The sequence below is a fragment of the Pagrus major genome, chromosome 11 (genome assembly GCF_040436345.1).
Source record: "Pagrus major chromosome 11, Pma_NU_1.0".
NCBI lineage: Eukaryota > Metazoa > Chordata > Actinopteri > Spariformes > Sparidae > Pagrus > Pagrus major.
This window is the reverse complement of record NC_133225.1, coordinates 8,585,822-8,594,918: the sequence shown is the minus strand read 5'-3', so window position 1 is coordinate 8,594,918 and position 9,097 is coordinate 8,585,822. Positions and strand designations below refer to the sequence as shown.

General features: G+C 42.6%; 1 protein-coding gene across 1 annotated transcript; it reads right to left on the bottom strand.

The window, feature by feature from the left end:
- Positions 1-4,601: 4,601 nt before the first annotated feature.
- On the bottom strand, positions 4,602-5,552 carry gsx2 (GS homeobox 2). Its single transcript, XM_073477325.1, has 2 exons — positions 5,177-5,552; positions 4,602-4,942 (listed from the first exon to the last, which is right to left on the bottom strand). The coding sequence occupies exons 1-2, from the start codon at positions 5,550-5,552 to the stop codon at positions 4,602-4,604; spliced, it is 717 nt and encodes a 238-aa protein (XP_073333426.1).
- Between the last annotated feature and the right edge of the window lie 3,545 nt (positions 5,553-9,097).

Sequence of the window (9,097 nt, the reverse complement as noted above, 5' to 3'; positions counted from 1 at the left end):
CTATCAGTGAAAAGTCTGCTGAGTTGTGTTCTTGTCTGCCAAAATGAAGATGAGGCACTTTTAAAACATCTTCTTTAACAATTTCCCCCATTATGCCTTATGCATAAGTGCTGAATTTGGTGTTTGGACGCTCAAAGTGAAGATGGAGCAGGGTGGAGGTGGAAACCTTCACAGTTTACAACCACCACCTTCATGGTGACTTCACCTGTCATGACTCCAACTGTCCACCAGGGGGCTTTGGTAAAATAGCATTCTGTATCAAAATAAGAGATTTTTTTTCACCTTAATTCAGGTGGGACTGTAATATAAACTATGATGGATTTCATTTTAAACGAACAAATCGAGCATGCACTGAATATGATTTCGACGTACTGATGCTCCTCTCTGTGTCAGAGCTGTCAAACTAAAATCCGAGAGTAACAACAGCCTGCATGCGTCTGAAAACTTCAGTTTGCTGTTTAAAATCAAAGAATATGAATATTTAGAGTTCAGCTAATTCCTGCTAATCCACGTTGTTTTCCTCTAAACGTTGTTTTTCAGGTTAACTACCACGATTAGTGATTTTCTACTGTCGATATCCGTCTCTCAGGTCTGAACGATGAAGTGTACATACAGTATAACATGTAACAGGCCTGTGAGCGCACCTGGACACACAGCACAGGCCGCCCTGCAGTCACACACATGTGGTCTGGAGATGACTCCACAGGCTGTCTGTCGGTGGCCTCTGGGCGGAGGTCCCTGTTGGAGCTGTCCAGCGTGCTGAAGTGTGTCTTTACCCGCGTCTGTCCCTCAGCCAGAACCTGACCGCCTGTCTGCCCGCCTGTCTGACTGTTTGAATCATAAATACACAAATATATGAATACATGTTTTATATATTTAGAGGTCGGACCTCGTTGAGGCAGCGGGCTGGATTGAGTCTCACAGGCCTGGCGGAGAGCTCTCCGGGTCCATGAGCGAACCAGGAACTGGAGGTGGAGGTGAGATTTAGGAGATTAAAACAAAAAGAACAGCGTCCTTGTTCTCCAAACAAAAGATCTCAACTTTATAAGGAACGAAATCACATCTGAGCGACTTTCTTCACTTTTGTCTTTAAAGAACTATAATTTACATGGCAAATGACAGGTTCATTGAGTTGAGAGGCGGTTTTAAGGCCAAAATTTGCAATAAAAAATTGGAATAAATGCAATATGATAGTTTTTTTTAACATAAGTCATGAAAAAGCCCAACGTTATGTCTGTCTTCTGCAAATCAATGCAACTAAATGTCACTGAAAAAATAGCTGAGTCCTAACAACTTACATGATGAGCCACTTTTTTAAATATCTTCTTTCAAAATATGCTCCATCCGGTCACATGTAAGGGCTGTATATGGTGTTTGGAGATGGAGCTGGGTGGAGGTGGAAACCTTCACAAAAACAAAAAAACAAAAAAACAAATATGACAAAATCCAATCCAGATACATGTCGGATTATTAGATGAAAAAACAAATTTACGAACATCATTGATATTTTTTTTTAAAGAAAAGAAAAGAAAAAAATGAGCCTAATGAAAATAAACTCCACTCTTCCTGTGTGTGACTGTACCTGATCTTGTTTATGCAAAGTTAGATTTACCCACCGGACTTTGACTTTGACAAGGTCATCAATCTGATTAAAGGGGCAGTGTGTAGTTTTGGAGAAGAAACTCAAACTCTTAAGTTTAATATTTACAATATTAATGAGGTAATAAAGCAAACTCAGAAAATTTATTGTTTCCATAACTGACTAAACAAGCTGTTCTCAGAGGAAGATAAGGTCCCAGAACACTGTGTGAAGCTAGAAAGGTGGCTGGGTCCGCCAAATATAAACAAAGTAAAACTGTATGAAATCGTGTTGTCAGTTTGTTTATTCAGTCATGAAAACAAAGAGAGTTTGTTTATTTAGTTTGTTTATGCATAAAAAAAAACAGTCTGTGAGGATCTTTCATCTTCTCATTAAAACTACTGAGTGCACCTTTAAGTAACAACCCCAACACACAAACACACAGATTAGCACTTTGACAACACCATTCACAAATTAGTTAATTATTAATAAGTAAATCCAATCCAATCCAAATTGTAAATCCAGTAAAAATGAGAACTGTCTCAGTGTAGTCTGGTCAAACTCAGGGTCTGATAGCAGCAGGCCATCGTCATTTTTTAACATGCACGTTTAAAAGTACAAAAGTTTGTGAAATGTTGGATTTTCAGAAAACGTTGTTCATGTGCAGCAGTGATGATTTCCACAATGTAAAGGAGGAAGTTCTGGTTCCTGGACGTGTCGCAGGCTCAGATAGGAGGTGAACACACTGCTATGTTGCTCTGCTGGTTCGTTATAAAGTAGACGTCTCTTCGGTGGAGGACAACACGGTTCCCCTGTTTGCCACACCGGCACTTCAGCTTCTCCTCTCCTCTATCTCTCCGCATGAGACAGCAGCTGCAACCGGCTGAAAAGCGCTCTTATTAATTGTCTTTTGTCATGCGTAATTGCCACATTTTCAATGGTGGCCGAGGCCCGACGTCTCTGGAGTGCTCTCGTTTGGTGTGCGCATTAGTAGGTACGGTCGCTTTTCGTCTTGAAATGTACATCACGCACACTCCGGCCTCGCTTGATTTGTTTTAGTGTGATAAAGCGATGTGATCAGAATTTGTGGTGGAGAGATCCAGTCGACCTGGACGAATAGATCGACCATCACAGTGCGCTTCGGCCCATTATATAGCGGCCTTACAGTCCGAGGTCACGTCCTGAGGGGCTGTAAAGGGGACGTCTTTCTGCCAAACTGCGGTTTATTCTATTGTCAATCGCTTTAAATGCTGCATTGGTCTTTAACACCTGCAAGGGAGCTCTAATTCGATTAATTGGAACTTCAATATATATTCATTAGATGGCTTTCCCCCAATAATATATGATCATCAGCGGGATGTGAAAGGGGACCATTTATTCCCGCTCTGAATGGGCCTGTATGGGACCAAAACTTCACCTGCTTCCCCTCTCAATTAGGAATGTATCCCAAACTCTGACAGAAACGAGTTAAATTAGGCGTCAACTAATTTCCAATGGCCCCTCCCACGTAATCCCCCCTCAGAGTCCTTTTCCATTTGAGCGTGCCCCCTTTAATTCACCATAAGTTGAAAGGTTCAAATAGTGCCTAATGAAACAGTGACTAAATCGCTCTCTGTCGCTCGGAGGAACCCTGTAGCTGTCTCTCAAAGCTCTCTGAGCACACAGCCGTCGGGGGTCTCCGGCTAAATGCGTGAGTCCCAAGGCAGGACAATCTAACCTGTCAAAGCCTTTGCCCGCTTCTATATGTACTTGTTCTGCGGTTGCGCGCAATAGCAGCATAATCAACCAACGTGGGACCGAAAACGCAATTAAACTCGCTTTGGACAAGTGAGAATCTTTTGAAAAGCGAACATTAATGGACTGTGGGCGGTTCTCCAGGGGCGTTATCGGGTACCCTTTTGTGGTCAAATCTAAGGAGAAATTACAGCTACACTTTCATATAAGCTCACTCCATCTATTCTGAATTAAGCAGCGTATATGGTGTACATGGAGCTCTGCCATACAGGCCTTCCTGTCTTTACCAGCGTGGTAAAGACAGCTTAATAATAGTAATGGCTGACAACCTGCGATTTGTTTAGCGGAGGACAACTGCACTTAAAATTGTCTAAAACTTTTCCAGAGTGGCCACAAAAATAAAAACACCTGCAGTGAAATCCAATACAAAACTCCCTTTGAGAAATGGTCGTTTTTGGATGACAGATTGGTGCAACTTTTACTTTTATTTATTTATTGTAAAACAGATTAGAGTTTATACTTTATTGCCTTATATTAGAAGGTGTTTCAAATATTATGTCCAGTCATATGTACATCTTTGTATAGTTCTATTTCGCATGATATCACACAGGAGATGCATTATTTCCCCCCATTATATCACCATAACTGGAGCACCAGTGCTTCCTGTTCGGGATTCAGTATGTCCTGAAAAATGATAATCATAATTTTATGATATAATCGTAGCATTATAGTGTATGCAGTGTATTTATATTATCTATATATATTTTGAAATGCAAAAATGAAGGACATGTATTCCTGTGGCCCATTTTAATTGCAGTTTCTCATCTTGTATTGATGCAAAAGTTCATATATTCTTATTAAGAGTGGAAATATTAAATCTGCAGTATGAGCTTCATCATTTTATAAGAGCACACAACATTGATTATAGTAAGTCAACACACTGACAGCCTCTCAGGTCAACTCGTCATCTTTATTACAATAAATACACATACACATAGTTTACAAATTGTTGCTTACAGGTTCCACACAGGGGCTTTTTCATGACCGCACAACCTCACTGACAGTGATGGGATATGGAAATATTTACTGGAGATAATTAACCAGACAATATTTCACCACAGCGTTAAACATGGATTCACATTTTTATTTTTTATTTTTTTAAAGTAGGATCAACTGGAAGTGAAGAATAATTTTCTTCTCGGGCTTCATGCGGGAGATTTTTGGCCCAGAGGTTGCGTGATAACCTGTATGAAGTGCCAGCAGTGGGAAGTGGGGAGTCACGTTTCTCTCAAATGGGTGACACCTCTTTCTCCTCCTCAGCAGAGGCCGGAGATAGAGACTCCTCGTCCTCTGACCTTGAATAGTCTGTGTGGCCGGTTGTGCACTTGCAACCGCTGTGCGCGCTCCTCTGGGTGGCTTTGCCCTCCTTCTTGTGCTTCACCCTGCGGTTCTGAAACCAGATTTTCACCTGTTTCTCGGACAGGTTCAAATACGTGGCGATTTCGATTCTTCTGAGTCTCGACAGATACATGTTCGTGGAAAACTCCCTTTCAAGTTCCAGGAGTTGCGTGCTTGTGAACGCCGTGCGCATCCTCTTGCCATTCTGTATGTGGCTGCTCTCAGAGGCGCCTGTTGGAGAAAACAAAAAAAACATTTACGTCAGACTTTTAGCTTTTAAATACTACAAGTTTAAACTCAGCCGAGGATGCAAATGGCACAAAACATCGCGCGTAATTCATGTGCGTAAAAGCCGAGTTGACATTCATTTAAACTGCGTGAAAGTTCACCATGAAGTGTAGCAGGACTATCAAACAGGTGCCGAACAGCGATGTGAGTTGAGGATGAAGCAAACAGGTGTCTTACCAATAGAGAGACAGTGGTATCTCCTGGGATCTGTGACGCTGAAGGTGGGCGTGCAGACCGGTGTATGTCCCGGGTGCGCGAGTGCCGGAGACTGCTGATGCGCTATCCTCTGACAGTACTGCGCCTCCGCTCCTGGAAACTGACTCTTCAGCATGGGAATGCCGCTGCGGGACGAGTGGATGTGGGACGTGACGCACAGCGGGCAAACACAGAAAGTCCCAGTTTTCCTGGACGGGCACACCGGAGCGGTGACCGTCATGACGCTCGGAGAGTGCATGCTGATGGGAATAAGGAAGTCTTGTCCTGGATGCTCAACCGGTCCAGGTCGCACCGTATCCTTGATTATTAAAGAATCGACGTAAAAAGACCTCGACATGGTTGCGCAGCTGAGAAGTGATCGCTCCGTGCACAAGATGATAGCTGTTTCTCATCTGAACCCCTCGGGATCTCCAAAGGTGCTTATGTTTGATGGTTCAACAAAAGGGACCCCGAAGAGGGTTGGCCCTGCAGCGTCACCCACGTGCGCACCCGTCTCCAAGGGTTTATACTGTCAGCGACCCAAACCACGTGATGTCTCCGTGGGCCTCCAATCACAACTTTGAAGAGATTCACTCTTTTTATCCACGAATTTAGAAAAGTCTTGAGCACAAGAATAAATAACCAACTGCACTGAAATATATATATATTTTTTCTTTCTTTTTTTCTTTTTAACTATCTGCACTGATTCTGCACTGGCTTTCTTCAGCAGACTTAAACTGTTCAACAACTGAATCATTTTCAACAATGTGAAACAATTAAAGCTTTACAAATATATTGTTCTACAAAGATGCTGCTAAACTAATATTTATTATTTATACATGTTGTGGAACTTGGATTTGTAGGATTTCTTTTAGGAACTGGTCAGGATGAAATCTTAAAACCTGATCACCAAGTAACACTTATTAAAAACATCAGATGCGTCCGAAGCAGCTGGGAGGAGAAGCTGTTGGAGCAGGTGCAGTGAAAACTGGACCAGAAATAAACCAGCAAGACTAAAAAATGATATCTAAACTGAATATCTATGTGATGGACTTGATCCAGACCTACTTTCACTCCACAGTCAATTTATGTTCCCCTAAATGCGATTTAAGGAATTGTGCACGCGACTATGCGCGCTAATTGCCTCGCAGCCTAATCAGACTTTGAATCCGGTTGGTCCAGGTTTCACTTCCAGCAATTAAAGAATTATGAACTGATGGCGAGTCTGGGCCGCGGTTATTTGATGGCGATTAGGATTCAATTAGAAAGTGTTTATAATGGCCGGTCTGTGCGGGGGTAAACAGGCAGCTATTTCAGAAATGCGTTAATCCCTCATCTTGTGACAATAATTAGCGAGTTTGATCCCTTAGGCGGGTCACCGGTAGGTTTTAGCTTCTGCTTTCATCTGCCAAGTAACGCCTCGGACCTTCAGACAAGAGGCGAGCCGTCATTATAGGTCCAGGTCCAATACTGTCTGCTGACCTCAGACAGAACTAACACATGCATTCACATACAAAACATGCTCAATGGGTAACTTTTTTTTTGGTTTTATTTTGCACCTGTTTTTTTCCCCCTGTAAAAGTCCACCTCACTGTGGAGCAAACACATGATTACAGCAACCGAGGCACTTATTGAACTGTGAGATCAAGAATTAGAAAGTCTTTAAAATCCAACCACAGTAATGATCAAAACAAACATGTCTGTCACACAGACAGTAATTGCTCTAATAAAGTGAATCCAGCGTTTGACATGAAGACGCACGGAGTTGTTATGGTACAGATAACAGTCTGAAACAAGAGGGAGAGAGACAGAGAGGGAGAGAGGGGAGAGGAGGAGAGAGGGAGAGAGAGGAAACCAAGCGGAATGATGCGTGGCGCGCGCCCTCATCACACCATGCGAGCTCTAATATTATTTTTCCATAATTCTGCACGATAAAATTTCATTGTCTATTAAGTAATCCCACAAATGAGATCCTTTATGAGGCTATAATGAGGCCTAATTGCCAGGACTAGTGGAGCCACGTGGAAGGATTTAGGAAGCATTAAGCCGTCGGGTACTGAGCACAGGCTGTTACCTAGCCATTACTTTCATAATTCAAGGAGAAAATTAGTCCATTTAAGGGAAAAATCCTTTGATTCCCTTTATTCTGCTTGGTGTGACAGGGCTGCAGTTTTTTTGTCCGCTTCGGTTAAGAAGAAGCCAGTGCAACAAATGGAGCCCGGTGCAGTATCACTCACTGTTTAAAACTGTTAGATTATAAAAGAAAAAAGAAAGAAAAAAAAAAAAAAGAATTTCAGAAATGCCTAAAGCTCTCAGGGCCCCACCTCTCAACTTGCCTCTTTTTTCTCTGCAGTGTTGTGCGCCTTTTACTTTATAGTGCTCCACTATTCACCCTCTTTTCAAATCATGCTGATGGGCAATTAATCACCGGACTATTCAACGACAGCAAAATGAAATTCAAACAGGAAATTTTTTGAAAGAAAAGTGAAGTCTCTTCAGACGTTGGTCAGCCTTAGTTAAGTGGAAAACAACATTTCTAGTAAGAGAGTTTTGCAAGTGTGCAAAGAGGAGGAAAAGGTGTGTGTGTGTGTGTGTGTGTGTGTGTGTGTGTGTGTTTGAGCTCCTCCCAGTAATAAAAAAACACACAAACTTGTTAAAGTGCACTGCTAAAGTTCCCCCCTCTCATTCACATCGCATCCCATGCCATATTATACCGTGAAGAAGTCCATTAATGTTTTGTTGAACAAGCGTCATTAACTTGTATCAACGCCTTTTTACAAACCTTGCATTGTTGTGCAGGGCCAGTCTGCGGCCCATCTTGGCCAATACAGTGGATGATTTGCCCCTTTATTAGTTACCAGGCAACAGATCCTGAATACCAAAACTCAAAGGAAACACTCTGGTCCTCCATATAGATCTCAATGGCGATGGGGGGAAAATGAACAATGATCCTGCGGACAACATAATGCCACGCAATGACTTTTCATTAACAATTATCTGGTTGATGTGAATAGCAGCTGCAGTGGCTACTCTCCATCTCATGGTTTTGCAGAGAAAAGGGGAGCAGGGGGAGAGAAAGAGGCTCGCCAAGTGAATAGCATCCTGCAGGAGTTTAGGGGGTTCATGGTCTCCATGAATGTGGAATCTAATTTATATCTGGGTGAATAATTAGGTTTCTATGCAAAAATGAGTTGGAAATAATTACGTTTTAAAACGCCGTGACAACTTAGCCCGATAGACAAAGAAAAGCAGCTCCTTTTAATGTCTCACACCAGGAGATTATGAGCTCTTTCAATTAAGATCAATAAGCTAACGTTTAAAGTTTGGTGCAAAAAAAAAAATGAATCAGGAAACAACCTCTCTTTCAGTTGCATCCCTATCCTAGAAAAACATCCACAAACTGTGTCTGTGATTGGGAACAGACAACACAGATAGGGAGCACGGCCCTCGGTCCTATAGAAAAGTAAAGTGACAGCCTCAGTGTAAGAAGAGGCTGCTGAACAAAGCCGGCGAGGGCCCTGTTGATGGCCTATAGAGATGTCCTGCACCAGGCTCCCTCTAATTAGGGAGACGCTTCTCAGTCTCACAGAGCTGCTCAGACCAGACACTCCAGACTGAAGTGTGCCCCTGCGCCAACGAGTGCGTCTGGATGTCCACACTCGAAGCAGCATGTGTATGTGTCTGCACTTTATGGCAGCACACAATTAACGAGCCTCGAAAATGAGATAAACACCGACTGATAGTGACGCCGATCACGGTTAAGTTCCCGGAGAAACGTCTTTATTAAAGCTTATTGTTGGAGCCCTGATGTGTCCCTCGGCCCTCTCTGTTGTTTCCAAAAGACTAAGCAAATGCCATTACAGAGGCAGCACAGAGCAGCCCTTATCTCAATCTTTTCTTGCT

Excerpts from the sequence above, each read along its gene's own strand:
- gsx2 (XM_073477325.1), bottom strand. The coding sequence starts at position 5,552 with ATGTCGAGGTCTTTTTACGTCGATTCTTTAATAATCAAGGATACGGTG. Across the intron at positions 4,943-5,176 it reads ATACCACTGTCTCTCTATTG|GCGCCTCTGAGAGCAGCCAC; the intron begins GTAAGACACCTG and ends TTTCTCCAACAG.